The sequence below is a fragment of the Nematostella vectensis genome, chromosome 1, assembly GCF_932526225.1.
Source record: "Nematostella vectensis chromosome 1, jaNemVect1.1, whole genome shotgun sequence".
NCBI lineage: Eukaryota > Metazoa > Cnidaria > Anthozoa > Actiniaria > Edwardsiidae > Nematostella > Nematostella vectensis.
Genome location: NC_064034.1, coordinates 14,167,444 through 14,190,374, shown reverse-complemented (window position 1 = coordinate 14,190,374; position 22,931 = coordinate 14,167,444). Strand labels below are relative to the sequence as shown.

The following is a 22,931-nucleotide window of genomic DNA, read 5'->3' as shown; positions in this document are numbered from 1 at the left end:
GGTGGATAATATCATATTAAGCATTATAAATAATACTAATATCTCCAATATTTTGGGGGTTAGCTGCAAAAGAAGTGGATTGGGAGTGGGAGGTCTAGCATTTCATTACACTGGGGGAAATAAATAAGATCAAATAAAAGGTCAAGCATTTCATTACGGTGGGGAAATAAATAAGATCAAATAAAATATATCCCGGACTATGCATTTTTAACAGGTTGTATGTATGCAAGGCGGGGGGGGGGGGGGGGGGGGGGGAAAGGATATATAAAGCATACAAAGGTTAGGTTTAATATTATGCATCTTTTTTTATTCTAAGAAAAATGGAAAACTCTAATCTTCAGGGGTGTCATACCCTTATCTGCCCAAGAATACTCATATGAAAATATTTTGATAAAGCTGGCTCCGCTTTTAGGCTGTGCCTAAATCTATATATTTACTTAAACTCATAACAAACACCGAACGTGTAACGTACACGGGGAGTAGGTCCCTGAAGTACAAAAGGCTAAGGATATCGTAGTTATTCCAAGTGATTAAAGCAAAGCGGCTTACATTAGTGATTTCTTTGACGGCATATATATTCGTTTGTTGTTTATAACAAGTTAAGGGAAAACAAAGAAAACAAAAGTCGAAAAAAAACTAATGAAATACTCATGACGAGACGCAAACGACTTTAACTGTAAGTACCTCCAAAGGAATGTATGTATAGTATATCCATAAAACAAAAAAAGAAAAGAATCGGTACATATCATAACTTTTAGAACATATTAGAACCCCTTTAGTACCGAATTGCGGTGGTTTCGCCCACGTTGTTGTATCGCCCACGCATCAAGAGTTGCTTCGCCCACGCATCAAGAGTTGCTTCGCCCACGCATCAAGATAATGTTCACAGTTTTTACATTACATTAGAGTATCATAATGCCGTGAAATACACCTTAGCGTATTTATCACTTGTACACTCATGTCATTTTTCTCTTTTGGTCTGGCTAGACTACTACACTAGACTAACACCTCGTGTTGCACCGAATCTTTGAGGATACAGACCCAGTGGTATTGATACAAGTACTTTCTAAAATATCTCTGTTTATCACACTTTACGCGATCTTTACTCAGAACGTTAAGAAGCGTAAATGTTTATCACCCTTCAAGCGATCTTTACGCAGAACGTAAAGATGCGTAAATTGTTATCACCCTTTACGCGATTTTTATGCAGAACGTAAATAAACGTGAAAGTTTATCACCCTTTACGCAGAACGTGCGTAAATATGGATTTTTGTGCTGTGTTATCCCTTTTGCACCTGTTACCGTCATTTGTACAAATAACGGCCCCAGACGGACCTAGTCCTTTGTGGGAGCGTCTCCTCTGTCACTCTCCAAGTTAAGTCAGTCATTCTTCGAATTATCAACTTCTCTGTCATTATGTAACCTATCATCTCTGTCACTCTCCGACTTATCGTCTTCCCCATCAGCCTCCGACTAATCGTCTATGCATTTGATCAACTCCCCTCATCATCACTTCCAATATTATTCATTACAAGAAGGGGCGGAAACAGAGGGGTCGGATTGGATGGATATCCACCCCCTCTTTTTAAGTTAAAAAGAAAGTCGAAAGAAAATAAATGTCTGTGAGACGGAAGGTACTCTATATGTGCCTTCGCCTGCTTTGCTGACGCGACAAATCCAATTCAGCGTGAAGTATTGTTAGATCGATGTGACCTACCAAAAACCACCGGATCATTTATAAGCCGTCTATCCGGCCATTATCCACCCCTTATTTTAAAATCCTGGATCCGCCCCTGACGCTTCATCCTCCTACTTTACCTCCTCTGAAAGGCCACTTTCACTTTCTGGCCCTTCGCTCCTAGCGTTCGCTACAGTCCTCCGTGCAAAGGAAATGGCATCGACTTGATCTCCCTTTAATATCCTCTTCTAGCAGTTGAGCTTCTCGTTCTCTATGTATAGATCAAGGACCGACACCTTTAGCTTCTTGTGCTTGCCCTCTCTATTGGGTTGTGCCCAGTCATAGTTGTCATACTTTTTCAACCTTTATTCGTCTCTCAGCCTCCTCCTCGACTCTTTACTCTTTCTTTTCTTGAACACATGCAGGCGCGTACCCAGGATTTGCTGAAGGGGGGCTGCGTAGTCATTGGTCTCATATGGAAAAAGCATACTATTTGAAGAATGGCTGAAGAGGGCCGCGCAGTCATGGTCTAGTATGAAAAAAGCATAGTATTTTAAGATTCCTTAATAAGAAATAACCCACTTTTCTCCCCTAAAGGGAGGGGGATGCGCGCACCCCGTGTACGCGCCTATCATGGGCCTTTAAATGACGATGGTGATGAAGAAAAAAGTCACCTAACCCTCGGCGATTGTGACTCATCAGAGTCACCGGAGAAAATTGGACCATATTGTAATAATCCCTACTCCATGCCCATTTATCTTACGATGGGCTTATTATGTTTTATATTATAGCGGAGCCGGCGAGGCCGCAGGCCGCATTCGGAGCTCCATAGGTATAGAAATATGGTATAGCTATGTGACTTGGTTTTGTGGTCATCGCGCGGGTATCCGGTGGTGTCACAATCCATCTATCCAGTCAATCGCGCAACTCCCAGGCCCCCTCGGTCTAACGTTTTTACTTTTTTTTTTTTTTACCGCCATCAGAGTTCGTATGTTCACAGCAAAAAAGTCAGATGAAAAATAGTATTTAATGAGAAAATATGCGGAGTCAAATGGGCTGAAATCTTTGAGGAACCGTTTGTCTGAAGTACGAGCCGATAGTAAAATCTACCCGAGTGTTTGTGAATCCCGTCCGTTGCAGTAGCAAAAAGAGGACTACTTAGAGGCTCTACACTACCATTCTAATAATATTCCTTCACGTCTATATCTATGGAGATCTATAAGGAGATCCTGAGAAGAAAGGGCCTTGGATTGATGTATGTTTTCAGCTATAAAAATAATTCACTTGTGTCGACGAGTATCTTGCTAGCTGAAAGTCGACAAGTTCACAGTTTACAACAAAAAGCGAATACAACCACGCAAGCGACAAACAGAAAGCGACAAAAAACACTGCCAAGGTGAGTTTTGAACGACGGTTTGTATTGAGAATATCACAGTTATTTTTCTTTTATTGTTGTGCTTTTATAATGCTCGTTTCTTCGTGTTTTTCCCCCAAAACCAATCGCTCAAGCTAGTCACTGTTTCAATGTCACTTAGCTTGTTCGGTTTATACATTTGTTTATAGAGTTTGCTTTGAGAATTCGTGGTTTAAATCAAACAATTTGATCATACCAACATCCTTTGATATTCTTCGTTCTCTCTATGATTTATTGACTGCGTTGAGATATTTAATATAAGCTGACAAATATCATCCTATCATTTATTGCTAAAGAAGACCTTTCTTGTCTTTACATTCTGTGTATTTAGTCTTCTCGAAGATACAGCAACTTTTTCAATATTATCAAAACTACAAATAACTTATATATACTATATATACTTACTATATATTAACTTTACAGTCACAAGAGTATTTTCTCATCGAAAATAAAAACACAAAATGCATACTCTATTTAACCTATATTCTTTTTGCTTAGCTTATATTGTCTGCATCTTGCATAACTATCTATTGTGTTTATTTATTTAAATGTTGTTTTGAAAGAAAAAAATACTTATAATTGTTTTCACTTTTATTAAGGTTAAACCAACCAAGGACTACCCGAGGGCCATGATTGATGCTGAAGGCTTGGAGGCATGATAATAGGCAAATATCTTAAAGATAATAAAGTAGGGGTTTTTTTACTTTGATACAGCAGTAAATGTGAAATAGGCTTTTTTAAAGCACTTTCCCTCAATGATAAATCTGAAAACATTATTTCTATCAACCTAAAGATTAATGTGGAAAGGGGAAATGTTAGGAGAGTGCTCAACCAAGTTGTTGCGTTACTGATGAGTTTTTTTTTTTATCAAAGCTATAGTCCCTCCCTCCCTTGTGCTTTTTTTTTTACTTGTGCTTTTTCAATAATAAATCTGTAAAGAAAACAATTTTATATCAAACCTATAGGTGAATAGAAAAGCGAAAATGTTAGGAATATGCTAATTTAAGGTATTATTGCATTATTGTTATATATTTTTTAAAGCAGAGTCACATTTTTTCAAATAGAGTCATTAATTTCTCCCTTTTTCTTCTCCCCATTGACTTTTTGTTATATTTATTTCTCTCTAACCCTAACATAGGTCAATGAAAATGGTTTGGTTTGAAATTAGAAATTGGAATTAAGCACTTTCAGTAATAATTTAGGATTTGCCTCCATTGCATCCACTTTTGAGTAGCCAGTATGGGTGGATCCAGGGTTTCTATAACCAACAGGGGCCGGTTCCTGTAGATTAGCGCCTAACCCTGGGTTAAAATTCGCTAATCCTAGGTTAGCTAACCTAAGGATAACTCACCATTCCCGAAAGCCGAGTTAACCCCCGATTAACTAACCCTGGGTTAGAAATGGCTTCCAAGCTAGAAACCGGCCATAAACCGGTTTGGCGGGATTTTCCGAGCAACCACAGGACTCCCAAGACGTAAACAAAACTGCCAAACGCGCGCTTTTCGCGCCCTTTTCGACTTTCGGCTTTTTGATTATTTTTTTTTCCGATCGTAAACATGGACTCCAAGAAGTCAAAGCGCAAGCCGAATTTTTCCATTGAGGAAATAACTATTATCACGGAGTCGGTGGCAGAGAAAAAAGAGATACTAAATTCAAAGTTGACAAATTCTGTCACAAACAAATTAAAGAATAGTGTGTGGGAGGAAATAAAGGATAAAGTGAACGCAGTTGGAGTTGCTCCACGAAGTCTTGTAGAGGTAAAAGACAAATGGAAAAACCTCCTCTCCCAAGCAAAGAGGGAGAACTCAGAGTTCAAGCGGGAGAGGGGCAAAACCGGAGGGGGTCCAGCACCCAAGCCTCCATCCGCCGCCACGGCAAAAATAATAGAGGAGTACCAAGACACTCCCAGTTTTTCCGGGCTGATTGGTTTTGAGACCGGTAAGACTAAAATTTGTTTTTATAATCATTTAGAACATACAAGGATAATGACACCGCGATAAGTTCTCTTTTTTATATTTATTTATTTTTTGTTTATTTAGTAAATTTATTTTTCAATCTTGTTTCCCTCTAGAAATAATTTCTTCCGTGCCGGCAATCCTACCCCCTCCCTACTCCAAATAAAAAATACTTAATTGTTCCCAGTCTCACACGCCACAACTGTAAAACTTTTCCTACTCGCGTATCAGCCATGTCTGTTCTGATGTGTTCCAATTCGAAGCTTCTGAATCTCAATCGTGTGAATTCTTATATCATCTTCACTCATTTAACTAAGTTTTTGTAAACACAGGGACGTCCGATCGACTAGATGAAAAATACCTCATTTCAATTTGTAGTTTTCAGGCGATTCGTTGACTGATGACTTAGAAGAACCATCGGTTTTAGATCAGGTTGAAGAATCAGAGGTTCATCTTCCTACTTTACATGGTAAGAAAGTGCAGTGAAGGATAGATTCTTTGTGTTTATTATTCAAATCTTAAAACTTAAAATGTAAGTATATACTTAAGTTCTCATCAAAATCAACCGTTCTCTTTTTGGTGGTTCTCTGTGTATTTCCCGACTCTAGAATTCCCAGGGGCTCCAGGGGGTACAAACTGAGGGTATTCACCATAAAACTCTAATTAATTAGTCATATCCTTTTCAGCTACCCCTCCTCCAAAGAAAAAAAAAATTAATGCAGATGACGTACTACAAGTGCAGTATGAGGCCTTACAGCTTCAAAAGGAGAATCTCCTCCTGAAAAATCAAAAACTACAATTGGAGGTCTTTCTTTTGAGGAAAAGTATAACAGAGGAATGAGGTGAGCACCCAAAAGTCTCAATGATTGTCAAAATAACCCACAATGTGTTTTTCTAACAATATCTCTTATGATCCAGTGTTATCCCCAGTATTTTTTGCCATAGTGGCAGCACATTAATAATGTTTAAAAAAATGACTTAGGATTGATTTGATGATTGGAAGGAATGTTGCAAAAAAATTTTTGTGTGAAAATTTTCTGTTTAACTCAACTGCAACACTTGAAAACTACAGCGTGGCTGAGCGCCACAGCTGCCACTGTCTGGAGAGCACACTGTGATGAAATCTTGATATCTGAAATGTACTATATGGCCATTCCTTTTTATTTTTTTTGCCGCCTTCAATGCAGCAAATAGAGATGGAAATTTTTGAAGCTTTGAAATTCAGCATCTACCACTATTAATTATTTCCCCATTCTTCTATGTCTATAATAGAAATCCTCTGAGACACATGCAACATGCATGTAGTAATACAAATTATTAAGACTTACTAGACTTCTAGTCAAGTTTAAGCTTCTCTGAGCCATTATCTTTACTTTGTACAAAGCTGCATCATACATATTCTCATGAATTACAATAGATAATTGCATTTCTTTTTTATGATAGGAAATATGTCCTCATTATTATCTAAGCAATTAACAATTAAAAAAAAACAACAGTTACATTCTCTCAAAAATACTTACAGCACTGAAACCAAAAGTATGGATAGTTCTAATGTATTCCCAAACTTCTTTTAAAAAGCCCTCAACCAATCAACAACGCAATGAAGACAGCAGAAAACAATTAATAGCAGCATGTGAGAATACCTTTGTTGGATTTCACTGTCCATTGACTGCCTGAAAGTTTTTTATTGTAGCTTTTGGGTCCAGTGTTGTGATGATACTGGGGTAGGACAAATACAAAAGCAATATATATTAAAAATAGGAGTTTGAAATAAAGTCTCTAATGATCTTTCCATCCTCAGGGCCCTGATACACATTCAGATCTGGCTCATCATCAGGTCCAGCTGCTGGGCCATCATATATGTCATTTCTCAAGATTGCAATATTATGCAATACAGCACAAGCCCCTATTAACTGGCTGACTTTCTCGGGCTTCATTATGACCTCACCGTGCATAAGGTGGAACCGCCTCTTGAATAGGCCAAAGCATTGTTCAATTTTAACCCTTGTTTTTGAATGGGCTTCATTGAAGTCTTCCTAATAACATAGTAAAAAATATATATTTTGAAATAAATGGATTGAAATAAATTTTGTGCATCTGTCTATGGTATGTATAGATAACTGTATACCAAGGTATTAGAGTGAAATGCACTTTAGATTGTTTAACTCGTATACACTCTAATATCCTTGTTCTCTTGTATGCTGGCTTGACTACGACAGTGTTGCATAGGTTTCATAAAAAAAGCACTACGAATTGTGGGTTATTTCCTGGATAATTTCCTATTATTTAAATCATACATAAAAAAGTTTCAATGTATTATTCAGGTGTTGTAACATGTAGACTTTTTTAATTGAGTGCCATGATATCCACTCAGTGCAGTACCTTTTTAGTGCACATTTTCACTTTTCAGGTTTATTGAATTTATTGGGTATTACTATCAGTGGTAATGGAGAAGTTATGAAAATATACAACAATTTAGTTGTCTCATTATTTAAAAAAAATTCTTAGGGAGTGTTCATTAATTACACTGAGGGGGGAGGGAAGATTTTTACCCAAGACACCTTAAAATTTCAGAGCCCCCCTTTCATTGTAAACAATTTTTTTTCGGTGCCCCCCTTATAGAACCCTAAAATTTTCTTTCTCTTTCCCTTAGAGACCTTTTTATTCAGAGCCCCCCCTTTTGGTGGTAAAAAAATTGCGGAGTCCCCCACAATCTTCCCTCCCCCCCCCCCCTCGGTGTATTTAATGAACACTCCCTTACCTGATGCTGGTTGGCTGGGTTAGGATAGGGTGTCATGAGGAAGGGGCGGCATGGATACCCACTGTCCCCTTACACTGTTAGTTTCAGGGAGTTATTTTTACTCCACTCAGAGAGTAAAAACTACTCTTTGCGATAGAGTACTTTTAAAGGAGTAGTTTGAACTCCTTTATTGGAGTAAAAACTACTCCACTGAGGAGTAATTTTTTTGTTTACTCCCTTAACGGAGTAATTTTTACTCTGCTGAGAATTAGTATCGAATGTTTATTAGAAAAAGAGTAATTTTCACTCTTGTTGGTCAAATAATGGAGTAAAAAGTACTCTTTTCTGGGAGTAATTTTAGCAGAGTAAAAGCTACTCCAACTATCTGAAGTGAAAAGAGTTATTTTTACTCCAGATAGTCAAGAAATGGAGTAAAAAAGTACTCCTTTTAGGGGGTAGGTTTTGAAGAGTAAAAACTACTCCAGCCATCTCGTGTTGAAAGAGTAGTTTTTACTCCAGCTGTATCTTTTTAGAGCAGTAACAAACCACTCCAAATATATAAAATAAAGAGAGTTGTTTTTTTTTACTCTGAATTAGCTGAATTTAAGAAGGAAAACGATAGTCTTTATTATATAAGACAAAAGATAAAAATAATAATTTATCGTATTTATTGGTATTGAGACAAAAAACTCTACCCTGTGCCTAGGAGTTTCCTAAGATTTCCTAAGTTCGATCAAAACAACAAAATATAATTAAACTTCCTAAAATTTCCTAGTATAAGCAGTAGACCAGAAAATTGAAATAATTTGGATAAGAAAATCTTAGGAAGAAGATTTGAAGTTCTACAATTTAGGAACTCTTAGGAAATTCTTAGGAAATCCTAAAATAACATTTTCAATACAAGAACAGGCCTCGCCATACTTGCATATATTGTCAGCTATACTACAACAATAAGAAATGTAATCAAAGACAGGCTTGGACTCGAACATGAGTTTTATGTGGTGTACTTTCAAAATTCGCTCAGAATAATTAGTACTGCATTTAAAAGAAAGATAGGTAGGGTGATAATTGTATAAAATTCTTAGATCCGATTTGAACATTATAAAATAATATATATTGTTTCTAATAGAAATGCTACTTGAGATTATAAAAAAAAAGAAGTCCCGCTTTGCAGATAGAAGACGGCTCACCAGGGCCCGTAAAACCAAAATGTACCGGGCGTCCCTCGCTTTAGTGGCCGAGAGGGGCTTGGGCCCAAGGCGCAAAATCATAACGGTCGAACGAAACCATCATTATCATAACCTCCAAACAGATAGCCGTTTATTCCCGTCTTTTCTACGCGTAATCCACCTTTTTTGAGGATTTGATGGCAGAACATGGATTGAAGTTAAAGGTTAGTGTGTAATGGGCTTTATAATGTGATAGGTTCAATACTAAATGTGATTTTTGCGACCAACTTCAGCATCAAATCATCGTTCGTGAGCGGATTTCTCGAACTAGACTGATATGTTTTGTGATTCTTTGTTATCTTCCAAAGCAATACTACCTTTTTATGTGTTTCTTTTATTATCTTCGCAGGACATTATGATAGAGATAGTAAAATGTGCTCGAGTTGAAAGCCAGAAAAGAAAGAAGTTTGAGGTAAAAGGAATGTATCAATGCGTAAATCGCAAGAAACGAATAAAAACTGTGTAAACTTAAGTTATTCACTAATCACTGTACTTACATCTAAAGCGCCTATGCTTTATAAACTGTTACTTGAAGCACAAAATTGAATAACTTAGCTTAGTAAAAACCTAGTAATCAGTCTTGCACCTAAAATTTGTCCAGATATTTATTTTGAATATCTAATGTTACTGTAGTTGGTTTTTGTCCGTATATTCTGATCACAGTAAACCCTGCATATGAAGAACCTAGTTATCTTTTCAAGCTAGCCTACCAGGTTCAAATTTTTAAATTTGTTAAAAATGGTGCATATAGAGGCATTAGGCTTCTAGCTTCTTATCTGAATATACAAAGATGGAGGAGGAGGCAGTTCTTTTGGAAAACCGTAATGACGCCAAAAAGGGTAATGTTCAAAAGCTGTTAAAGTTGTTATAGAAAAATAATATTGTGTTATGTTTGTTTCAGCTTTGTTATGTTGGGACACTTGTTAGTAATTTTGTCCTGGATACCTTATGTCAAATGACTATTATTTTTCAAACATTTTTTTCAACTTATATTTTTGTTATTTTTTAAACTGAATTGTTTAATTAAATGATTTGTCAAATTCATAAAAACGTCTTTTCCTTGGTGTTTCTAAATTACTCTACTTTCTCCAGTATTAACCCCTGAAGTAGGTGGAGTTTAAACAGCCATTTTGTAAAAACAGGGGGGAGGGTGTTGAAATCATCCCTTTAGTTACACAATTAGTAGGGGGAAATAACAAAATAGGGAGTAAAAATTGACTCCCATTTTGAGGGTGAATTGTACTCTTTTAATGGAGTAACTCTAAGCAACCTAGTAAATTACTCCACTTAGCTACCCCCTAAAGTGGGTAAAATCTACTCCCTGAGAGAGTAGGAAAAAAAGGAGTAAAAAATAACTCCATTTTGAGGGTAAATTGTACTCCTTTAATAGCAAGCAACCTAATAAATCACTCCCTTTAGTTACTCCCCTACAGGGGTAAAATCTACTCCCTTGAGGGAGTAGAAAAAAAGGGAGTAAAAAAATTACTCCAAAAAGGGAGTCATTTTGTACCTCGTTTTTTTACTCCCTTTTTGGAGTTAAAACTACTCTCTGAAACTAACAGTGTACAAGTACCCCCTCATCTATCCTTGTGTGCTCCCTTTCCAGCGTATTTTGAATAGATGAATTCCGAAATATGAAAGCATCATGAGTGCTACCAGGCCAACGGGCAACAATGTTGGTGAAGAGACCTGCAAAAAATAAAGTTGAAACAAGTTCATCTTAATAAAAACAATAAATAAAAAAGTAAAAGCAAAGCTGGATAAGGACGATAGAGGATCAATGTATGTATTAGTAAATTTTTGGGTCAAACCCTTCCCTTCACCCCCATAGCAAATAGATAGATCTAAAGGATGCAAACAAGCAGTGTGCTTGTATTGTGAGGGGGACCCATTCTTAAAGTAAGAGAAATATTGTTTGGCTGATTGAGAGCTGATTGATTGATATTCTTCTTGTTGTTGTTATTATTATTAAGGGGGTGCATCTATCCCAACCATCCTCTGGTAAGAACCTGCAAGGTTTTCAAAAGATATATAAAAAAAACTGCTTTCAGCCTTAGAGTTTTGCATGAGTTCCTTGGCTGCCTCTGCAATTACTTGGCATGCAGTGAAGTTGTTGTTTTATACCCCCCCCCCCCCCCCCCATCTTCACACCTTATAATATTTTACCTTTGTTGTCACACACGGCTTGCACGTTAATGCTGTGCTGCCCTTTCCGATTGACATAATCGTTCTCATGATTTGTCGGGGCCTGGAGCTTTACACGAGTCCCGTCAATACAGCCGATAACTCCAGGGAAGCCGTGCTTGTCGTAAAATGCCTGCTTTATCTCCCTTTGCCTCTCTCGCGAAGGCCATTTGATGAAGCGGTCAGCTTTGCTAACAAGCGCTCTTGTCATATCTGAGACAATGTATCGCCTATGATTTGCAAAAAACTCCCCGAAGCGTAAAAGCGTAGTGCGACAAGAACTTGGACTATTGGGGCAAGTGCGTGATTTCGTCGCGTATCCCGGCTTAATTCCTCCCTCAAAAACTGTGTTATATACTCAATTGTGTCTTTCCGAAAGCGGAACCTCGATTTGACCTCTTGGTCGTTGAGGAAGTCATCAAGGCTTCCGTTAAACAAGCGAAAGCGGCGTTCGCGAGCTTGCGGGTAAGCTTCCCCGACGCGGCAAAGCAACAAATCCGCCATTTTGCTTTTTGCCAGCTTGCGCTAATCCATGGATTAGCGAGTTAACCCACCTCGCGAGCAGGGTTAGATTTATTCCCCAAACTAACCCTGGGTTAGCGCTAACCGGCGTTTCGGGAACAGAACGAATTCGGGGGTAAAAATTTAATCATGGGTTAGGGTCAATTTAACCCTGGGTTAGCGCTAATCGGCTTTTCAGGAACCGGCCCCAGGCCAATGGGTGGGTCACCAATACGTAATGCATGACAGGAGGTATGTTTGTGTAGTTTAGTTTCAACACATTCTTCTGAATAATCAGTTGTGGTACATGAAAACTACAATAGTGGGTCTATGGGGTGGGGGGGGGGGGGGGGGGGCTAGGGGGTTTAAACCTCCCCTTGGGCTTTCTTTTTTTATTGTTTTCAGTGTATTTTTTCATTCCAAATCGTTACGAAGGTAAAATAATGACGAAAATTTTTGGGCCAAATCCCCCCTTGGCAAAAAGCTAGATCCGCCTATGAACTACAGTATGGCATCTAAATCTTTGGAATGCTGTTACATCCTTGATACATTCTTCACAAGGTCAAGCTTGTTAGAATGGTGTTTTGATAAAGATATACATAGTGGAACTTCTATAAAGGGAAATAAGAACTGACCATTAGACTCTTGAAAAAACATTCTCGTCAACTAAGACACCTTGAACTTTGACAGCCTTTTTCACACCAAGTTTAAGTATTTTGTTAACTTTCACAATGCATATTTAATAATATTGAATTTATTCTTGCTTGATCCATTTGGAGGGGCCAATACAATTCATAATAACATGGCAGTAAAATTTGACATATTTTTAATCTCATTAAAAAAAAACATTCTAGAAACACCAAGATCCCCCTAAAACTACCCCTATCAGTCAACACAAAAAGGTGTTAAATGCTGGCTCCGCTTTTAGGCAGTGCCTAAATCTATATATTACATTTTTTGCTGTTCAATAACGGGAAAGGGACATTCATTTGTGCCAAACGTTGTATCGTTAACGTGCATTGTACGTTCATCAACATCGCACGAAACATCCTTAGCGTGTCTCGACTTTCAATAACAATGATTGAATATGCGCGACTATTCAATAGCATCAACGGACAATCAATAACGCAATTGGGCATTCATTCGGGATTGAATGAACATTCTTTTGCATGCAATCGAAAATTCAATTACACGTTTGGACAATCAGTAGCGTTTATTGACAATCAGTTATAAAAAATAGAAAATTCATTAGTGCTATTAACATAAACCAAGACAATCAATAAGCCTTCTCAGACAATTATGTTCATCAATGTGACATTCATCAATGTGGTTTGACAACCATTTATCCGATTTAAACCAAACAACAAGGAAAAATAAAATTTCATTAGAGTTACTATTTTTTCTTTTTTCTTTGAGCAGTTGGCTCCTAAAATTAAGAGAAATATAGAACTATAAATACTCGTTCACTATAGAAAAACAGAAAACGTTTGTATGAGAAATGCCGCCGAGAAACCCCTCGAACACAGGGAAGAGCTAGAAGAGGGTAGAGAGAGCGTACCGCCAAGTATATGGCCAAATTGGAAGAAATATCACAGTCACTTTGGCTATTTCGCCCACTAACGGTCTTATCTTCCACTTTTCTATCATCGGGGGAATGAATGCACAAAGATTCAACGACTTCACAAACACGACTGAATCTTTACCCCAACGAAAACGTCATTTTTATTTACGACGGTGCACCAGCGCACCATAACCCACTAGATACCGGCCCAAACACTGAGCTAAAAAGTTCGCCCTTCTCAACATCGGAGGCTACAACATAGGAACAGTCACGGGGGCGAAATGTGGGCAATTGTTTCGTTTTATGCATACCTCGCTGTGTTAATAGAGATCAATTTCAGGTATAAATGTCACTTCAAAAATCGAAATAAAACTATTGATATGTTCTTTTCTTATAATGTTTGTTTGAATCGAACAAATGATTGTCAAACCACATTCACGAATGTCACCTTGATGAACATGATTGTCTGAAATGGGTCAGTACGCAGCTCTTACAAGCTGCAATTTGATTGGGCAAATGAACAATATCCGCACTCCTACGAACGAACTCCTTTGTAGAGCAAAGATAATAGGAGACAAAGCTGCTGCGTACTTAATCTCTGAAATGGCTTGTTGATTGTCCTTGTTTATGTTAATAGCACTAATGAATTTTCTATTTCGTATAACTGATTGTCATTAAACGCTACTGATTGTCCAAACGTGCAATTGAATTTTCATTGCGCGCAAAAGAATGTTCGTTCCAATCGAATTGAATATCCAATTGCGTTCTCCGTTGATGCTAATGAATGTTCACGAATATTCAATTATTGTTATTGAAAGTCGAGCCACGCAAAATGATGTTTCGTGCGATGTTGATGAACGTACAATACACGCTATCGATGTAACTTTTGGCACAAATGAATGTCCCTTTCCCGTTAATGAACAGCAAAAGGTGTATTAAAGACTTCGTGACCTAATCAATATTCACAAAGGAAGTTAACAGCACATGCTTGATTAACAATGCGCTAAGTTTAGTGGGCTCCCTCTGTTCACCGGAGACTTGAACTTGAATCTATTAATTACATCCGAACTGATTCGGGGCAAACGTTGTTCCTTCCATGTACCTATTTCTAAAACAATAGGTTCGACTGAATAATGTTTTAGTTTGGTCCGACGTATGCTGCAAGCCTTAGACAGAGATGGACAAGTCAGCTCCAACTTGTCCTCAAGGTTAGATGAGTTTTGTTTTTTTCGGTGAACACAATGATCGATATGCTGTGAAGTAAAAAAAATCAAGAACAAAACAATAATTTAACATGACAAATACATGTCTTAATAGAAAATCATAGATGGAATCAATATGGAATTCAAAAGCTACTCCATAACCATTTTTTGTACACATTTTAAAGCTTGATGCAAGCGCCCCTCTGAACTGACTGCGGGTTGTTTTATGTTTTCACCATCTGAAAATCGCTTGTTTCATTGCTTGTGGTCAAATGTTTAATTTTCATCTATGACATTATATAAAAACTCTAAACCTATTCTTTATCTCAGGTTAAGTAAATATTAAAAACAGACTTTTTATGCTAGGAATTTTATGCTAGCGGCTATAAAACACCATTGGGCAAAAGAAGGCGGCATAAATTGACCCGTCACATCACCAGGGGGTACTATCACCCATATTTTGTTGGTAGCTATAGCTTCGCTTTTATAGCACGATAGAGCAAGCAGGCGGAGTGACAAGACTTTACGATGGAGCGAAAAAACTTTAAAAAAACGCTAGAAAATTATCTTTCTCGGTGCAACAGCTATTCTCATTCTGTTTATAATTGTGTTTTTACCTACCTTTCTTTACACAAACACTAAGGTATAACGAAAGCATTAATGACACTTCGACAACTACCTTCTCTTAACAACCATTTTCTAAATTATTGCTTTGTATATTATCTGGTTTCATATTCAGAATAGACAAAAGCACCAAGAGAAATGGATTTTTCTTTCGCGAGATCTTGTCGTCGCGAACAACACAGTAAGTCTCATTGTTGACAATATAATTGTTTGCGTTTTTTTAGGCTTAAGGCATACGTCGTACCTAACATGAACCTAATTCAGTCAAACCTATTGTTTTGGAAATAGGTACATGGACGGTGCGACGTTTGCCGCGAATTGGTTCGAGTGTGATAATAGGTTAAAGTTCGAGTCGCCGAGTCGAATTGGACCAAAGCCTGCCGCTTTGCATAAAGGCGCGATATCGAACTTTTCTGGCACTTTGATATTTATACGATATTTATCACTCATCTAAAATCGGATATAAATCAGATACTTTTTCTGATATATAACAGATCTTATACCCTTAGAACTGCCATGTTGAACCTAGATTATTGCATCTCATGACTTGATAATATCATCAAGTAAGATAATATCCGATAAGATAATCTCCGATAATATCACAATATTGAGGGGTAAAGCAGATGGAAGGAGAGGATCTCAATAGACATCTAGTAGATTCTAATAAGATAATCTCAGATAATATCACAATATCGAGGGGTAGAGCAGATGGAAGGAGAGGATCTAAATAGAAATCTAGTAGATTCTAATAAGATTTCTTCAGTCTGCCCTGAAGAAGTCTTATTAAAGACGAAAATTTGGCAGAGTCGAATTTCAGTGTTTGGTGTATTGTATTCATTGTTCTGGTACGAGATCACGACAGTTTGGGCTTTTTGATTCTATTCTTTTTTCGCATACAATTCAAAGATGCGACGCGCACACGAATATCCAATCAGAAAGCAGCAAATAGAAGCTAATGAAGTGCAACCCAAATGTCCCCTAAAAGTCCCACAAATTGTACAACGTGTCGGATGAGGAGTGTGAATCCTGAACTCGGGTTTATCTATAATATAGACGTTTATAGGGGTTTTCCTGCGACTTGGGAAATAAAAGACGGTCACCTGACATTTGTAAATTCTATTTCCATTTAATTCAAAAATTTATACTTGTTATTTATGATCTGTTATGAATACTTTGTTCAAATTTAACTATCCAAAAAATTGAGAGGATGTGTATTATAGTGACTATCAACTGAAGTCGTTTCTAATGTGACCTCTTGGCTGACCAGGAAACTATAATACGTTTTATAATCATTACAAAAAGGCAAGGAAGGTTTAAAAGCATGCATATAATGTAAGACTTGCCACCATTATAGTAATTCACTTTTAGTCCTTGTTAACACATTGACCCCTCAACCGGCCTGTACCGGCTTTGGGAAGTACCCACAACCCAAAAAATTCATAAATGCAAAATAAACACAACAAGATGAAGATACTCAGGCATCAGTCTAAGGGATAAATGGTCTTGCAGATATACATCCAACCAAGGTGTTGGCATCTGCTCTTAAGCCAAATAATAGCACAGGTTCTTTGACAAATCTCAAATCGAACAAGGAGAGAAAAGCCGAATCACCCCTCTCAATAAAACGCTCAAAATACCACACAAGGAAGAGAGATCAGCAAACACAGCTCAAGACACAAATAGATACCTTTATTCTGATCCTCCAGGTACATTTCCATGGCCTCAAAACACAATGTCCACTCCTTGAAGGATTGTTCAACCACGAAGATGTCTTTACGTATTGCAAAGCATTCTGGGAGATCCAGGGGAAAATTCACGAGGGGAGGGCCAGTCAACACTCCTCTCCCCAAAGTCAGATGGTTTTTTGTTAGTCTTTTCACCCCGAAGCCAAACAAATCAATTCCAGGTCATACAGACCTAGAATACAAGTGTAAACAATTTTGCAATCAATTTGGTTTCAGAAAAGACAGCATTTAGGAGAACTGTGGTGATTCATTAGAAAATTATTTTCTCATCCAGGCAAAGCCAAACAAGAAAAAATAATCACGAATCCACCTTTGCTTGCAAATATCCATAAGCAAAGCACTCAATTATGCCCCAAAAACTTCATGATGTCCTTAGACACTCTGCTAATATGCTCATAGCTGTATTTTTGATGAAAAATACAAGCAACCATCAACTTGTGCTGGCTTCAGCACAACGACGAGGGATTAAAAGTGGGGACCGCAAAGCACTGTTGGAAAGCTTGGATACCGCTGACTAGGTGCAGCTGTGTTTGACTTTGACGGGTTGTATAAAACTCAGAATAGGGGGGGAGGTATCTGTTTTCAGTCTGTTTTTTTGTAAATTCAGGTAAAAAAAAGCCAGGAGTCAATGGGTTAAATCTTTCAGAAAAGCTCTTGTGGTTAAGATTATGCTGCCACTCAAACAGTCTATTATTTTCCTGTAATAATAACAGTCTGTTATTTCGCTGCAATAGATATAATTATATGAAATGAAAAGGAAAATATCCTGAAGTTTTTTTTTTATCTGCTACATTTTTAAATGTGTTTTGCTACTCAAAAAGCTTGATTGTTAACTTTTGTTTACTGTAAAATATCTTAGTTTACACAACTCCCTATTATAATTATCATTTTTTCACTTAATTATTATTGAAGTTTATTAACTGCACACATGCTACTCTTACTATTAAATATTAACTGCAGGTATTGGCCTGCCAAAATATAGTGTATTAGAAGCACCTCTGAATGGTGTCAACATTTTTCTTTTAACGTCTGTATTTGTTCCTAACTGTTGAAACAGTCCACAAGATCCAGCAGGATAGAAGTTGTCAAGTGGTTTTCTTCCTGAACTTATTTGGCCTATTTTGTGTACATTCATTTTTGCATGGTGTTAACACAACATTTTTTTGGTGCAAGGCCAGATTTTTCTCTTCACGGACTGAAGCAGGACACCAACAAATCAAAGCTTTTAAATCCTGGTTATGAAAGTCATAGTATGAAAGCTATTGACTTTTGCCTAGATTCTCAACGTCTTATCAAACCAGGAAAATAGACACAAACTGGGTATTTTGAAGCTAAGGCAAGGGAGTTTGTAGCTATATAGGGTGAATCATAATCATCTCACAATTGGCACAATGATAAAGAACCATTCAGCAACTAAAGGAAACGGATCACAATCCATAGATCCCATGTCTATATACAAAAAAAGGTTAGGTCAGTCTGAAAAAAAATCTTTTAATATTTGATAAGGGGCCCAAGCACCAGGAGTCCATTTCCCCAATTGATCCACAATATTTCAAGAGCCTGAAACTGTTTGAGTGACACCATCATCTTTCCTTTAATAACTCTTTTGAAATATTTTACAAGGGCCATTACTATAATGATGGCAAGTCTTATTATAGGCCAGGATGACAGATATGCATGCTTTTATGCACTCCTGGCGTTTTTTGCAATGATTTGAAATGTTATTATGATTTCTGGACAGCCAAGAGGTCAGTCCAAAGAAAGTCAAATTTGAACAAATTTAGATACCGCAAGTATGTAATACTTTAAGTATTCATAACAGATTATAAGTTAAATGAGTAAGTAGCAAGTATCAATTTTTTAATTAAGCTTAAAAATGGAAACAAAATTTACAAAAAAAGACACAAAAGTAATGCCTTTTATGTTAGTATACTTTTGCATGTTTTTACAATTTCTTACCAGATCAGGGAAAGTTGAGTCCGTGGCAGGTCATGAGTGTTGGTATTTATGCGCATCATGACTAAATTCTTTCTTATACAAACACAATTACTTACAGTTTTGAAGAGCTGGTTTAAAATAAATGTAAAACAAAAAACAAGACATAAACTTCCGTATGTTACTTCTTACACTATTGTTAGTTAACTAGCAGTATCCAACACCTTATGAATGATAATATGGCCTCTCAGCGAGAGAATTTCGAGATCGAAACAAATGATCACTTATTTCCGAATTTATTGCTTTGCAAGAGCAAGAAAAAATGTCCTCGTAACAAAGTTTGAGTCCACTTATTGATAAATAATTAGTCCAAGGCTAGTGAGAAAATGTTTTTCTATCTGTGGCTAAAAGGGTTCAGAAATTAGGAGGCATATGACGATGTAGGAAGACTTTGAAAAGCAAGCGTCGTTTCCCCCTTCTCGACCGCCATTTTTCCTTGAGACAAAGTCAAATTTTTTCGCCTGTTATCTGATTGGCTAATCTATGAAACGCCGTGACACTTATATAATACAGATGATTACCCTTACTTATGAGCCCCTGAATAGATACATTAATGTCTATTCAGAGCCTAAAAAAATAGTTCTTATTTAGTTACATTTTTGTGTCTACACAATATCTGCTAAAATTCATTTTATTTCTTTTATTTAATGCTCTCTACTCTAGTAGCATAGGCCTTGTGCATATCTTTATTTACAAAGACCAGGGAACACTAGTGTGAGTGAGAGTAGGGAAAACCTACAGTTTGTGTGAGTAGAGAAAACTTAGAGTATGCGTGAGCAGGAAACACTTTCAATACGTATGAGCACGAAACACCTATAGTATGTGTGAGCAAGTAACACTTATAGTATGTGTGAGTGGGGAACACACTTATATGTGTGAGCAGGAAACACTTATAGTATGTGTGTGCAGGGACAGCTTATTGTAAGTGTGAGCAGGGAACACTTATCTTATAGTATGTGTGTGCAGGAAAAAAAATTGTAATATTTGTGAGCAGGGAACACTTATACAAGGGTTTCAGGTTAACAGTGGTCCATAAGTAGGGATGGAAGTTGTTTTATTTTATTAGTTCAAATAAAACTTGAATTAACTTTTTGTTTAAAAAGTAGCTAGTGCTTGGAAAATTCTAGCTGGCTGTTCTGCAGGCCTCAGTGCCTTAATGAAACCCCTGCTTATAGTATGTGTGACTTTTTTGAAGCCCCACCCCCCTCCTGAATGAATGCTGCTGTCTAAACTGTGATTTCTCTATTCTTATCTTATGTTTTAGTAACATTTATGACAGCAAATCTTTAGTGGTTAAAAACTTTGTCTTGGATTTTTTTAAAGGTAAAAATTTTCTATACTATATGCTGCAAGACTGGAGTAGGATATAAGGATGGTGTATTAAAATGTTCATCATGGGTATTTTTGGGCATGAAATGTTGGGCTCCCTTGCAGCAAAGATCTCCTGAAATCTCTTGGTCTTCAAAGCTACACTCAATAAAAGGACTATGTAAAATGCCAGGTACATTTATGAGTCCCGATTATTTTATGTAGAAATGTAGTAAATAAGGAAATATCTGTTCAGTATCAGTTGTTTATCAAATGCAGCTAACACACTTAAAGCTTGTAACCTCCTCTTTGCTATTGGTAGATAATATCATATTTATCATTATATAAATAATACTAATATCACCAATATTTTTGGGGTTAGCTGCAAAAGAAGTGGATTGGGAGAGGGAGGTCTAGCATTTCATTACACTGGGGAAAAAAAAAATAAGATCAAATATAAGATCAAGCATTTCATTACGGTGGGGAAATAAATAAGATCAAATAAAATATAGCCCGGACTATGCATTTTTAACAAGTTGTATGTATGCAAGGCGGGTGGGAAGGATATATAAAGCATACAAAGGTTAAGTTTAATATTATGCATCTTTTTATTCTAAAACAATGGAAAACTCTAATCTTCAGGGGGGTCATACCCTTATCTGCCCAAGAATACTCATATGAAAATATTGTGATAAAGCTGGCTCCGCTTTTAGGCAGTGCCTAAATCTATATATTTAGTAAAACTCATAACAAACACCGAACGTGTAACGCACACGGGAAGTAGGTCCCTGAAGTACATTAGACTAAGGATATCGTAGATATTCCAAGTGATTAAAGCAAAGCGGCTTACATTAGTGATTTCTTTGACGTCCACGATGGGCTCGCGGGCGCACGAAATCGGCGCTTTCAAATGCCGGCAGATTTCCCCACTTTCGAATGCATTTCGCTTCCACGGTAACCAAAGGCGCGTTCTGTAAACAATGCACTGCCGATTGGCGCGAGCGCTGAAATCAGACCACCAAAGCAGCACAAATATTGTATCTGATGTTAATAAAAATCCAGGATTCAAAAGAAAATTTCATTGTCTTTCTCATGAGAACCTCTTTTTTTCCCCGTAAGTCCTCTGTTTTTCAGAAACTGACAAAACTCTCGAGCGTATGATTGTCAATCGATCAGAATTTTCTGGCGAGTGGGATATCTACTCGAGCGTCCTCTGTAAAAACACGAGAAAATAACCTATCAAATCAGACGAACAAACAAAACTTTCATGAACATTTTCTTTGTTATGCTTTTCTGTGTATATGTCTTTAAAATCAGCTCGTCTAACCTAAAGCTTTTCAAGTTATTAAAGTTTTTGTGAGGTTCTCTATTTCGCATCTAGTCGGAAAATGAGATGGTTCGAGCGTATAACGGGGATCGAGCGAATGAGTATCGATTTGATATCTAAATGAGATTTTTGGCCGATAGTATTTCGGCAGAGGATCGAGTAACTATTGATCTGTCTTTCCGGAAATTTCTCAGCCAAAGGACAAAATGGCGACTGTTAATCTCTGCTTTGAAGGGAGAAATTTTCGCGCGCGTCCAGCGTTTCTCGAAGATGTGATGTTAGGACGAATCAGCAAGGATTGAATGAGTAATATTTTCTTTTTTGATTTTCATTGATTTAAAAATCCTGAAAGAACAAAATGTTTAATATAGATTCAAGTAAACGTTCTATAAAATCCATCGACTTTAGTTTGGTTTTTGTGAAGTTATTAGCTTTCAAAGTCAGAGCAAGCGTAATTCTCAGTCCACTTTGCCGTGGTTCCCAATTGTTCAACCGTAGGCCCACTCTATTTCATATATTCATAAATTCTTATTTTGTTATTTGAGAGTGTTTTTTGTACTTCACCCGCTAAAACCTGAACAGAGGGAAATTTGTTTACTTAAGCTATGTTCTTGTTAACTCTTCCATCCTAAATCAGCACAACTAATTCAAAACAAACGATATTCCTGGATTGAGTTTGCTCTTAGGGCTGGACCCTTCACAGAATGTAGTTGTAGAATATCATCTGAAGGCTGGATGACACTTGCTTGTAGGTTTTTCCTTAGGTTTTAATTTAACTTTTGGAATGTGACAGGTCCAACATCTATTTTATTTGTATTAGTGCCTTCACATATGGAAAAAGGGTGCCCTTTACTTTGCTCCTATTTCTTGAGTGACCTATTGTATGGAGAACTTGGCAGGTAGGCATGCTTGACCTCCCCCTCTTTAGCTAAAAAGATTCCTTTGCATAAAAATATATGAGTACTTGGTAGCAGCCACTGCACAGCTGCTCTAGAAGCTAGACTAGGAATTTGTCAAATCAGTTGAGTAGACTAATGTGTAGACAAAAACAAAAAGGACAGGCATCACTTACGTTATCATGAACATCCTAAATAATTGTCATCAGTTTCTTGAAGCACTTTAACACCTCCTCAGTCTCAAAGATTCTGTTTCTATTTCCACTAGACTATGGTCTCTACCACAGCGGTCCTTAGTCGTAGCCTAGTCTGACAGTAAGGACAGCTGCACAAAATACTTTGACATTGCATCAATGGTTATGTAAATGATTTGTCTGTTCATAACAAATCAAAAATGATTTTAGGACATGTAAGGAAAACTATGTTCACCTGTGGCTATGCCATCCTCTATCACTTTTTGGTAATTTGTGGTTCCTTCTTATGATTTTGAGAGTCGGGTAAACAAAAACCCCCAGGATTCAAAAGAGGATTAGTTTACACTAAGTTTGTTTTTGTCTTGCTTTCTATTGCTC

General features: G+C 37.2%; 1 protein-coding gene, 2 long non-coding RNA genes and 1 pseudogene across 3 annotated transcripts; 2 read left to right on the top strand and 2 right to left on the bottom strand.

Annotated features, from left to right (window-relative positions):
* Positions 1-4,368: 4,368 nt before the first annotated feature.
* Positions 4,369-7,134, top strand: LOC116617308 (myb/SANT-like DNA-binding domain-containing protein 4). Its single transcript, XM_048730780.1, has 4 exons — positions 4,369-5,030; positions 5,433-5,516; positions 5,734-5,889; positions 6,849-7,134. Exons 1-3 carry the CDS (start codon positions 4,649-4,651, stop codon positions 5,886-5,888), a joined length of 621 nt encoding a protein of 206 aa, XP_048586737.1. The 5' UTR covers positions 4,369-4,648; the 3' UTR covers position 5,889; positions 6,849-7,134.
* Positions 6,799-11,704, bottom strand: LOC116617303 (annotated as a pseudogene).
* On the top strand, positions 9,077-9,608 carry LOC125568437. The gene is made up of 2 exons (XR_007312368.1): positions 9,077-9,180; positions 9,366-9,608. It is a non-coding gene; the product is annotated as an uncharacterized LOC125568437 (long non-coding RNA).
* A 10,536-nt stretch (positions 11,705-22,240) lies between the features above and the next one.
* On the bottom strand, positions 22,241-22,683 carry LOC125569347. Its single transcript, XR_007312394.1, has 2 exons — positions 22,536-22,683; positions 22,241-22,403 (listed from the first exon to the last, which is right to left on the bottom strand). It is a non-coding gene; the product is annotated as an uncharacterized LOC125569347 (long non-coding RNA).
* Positions 22,684-22,931: the final 248 nt, after the last annotated feature.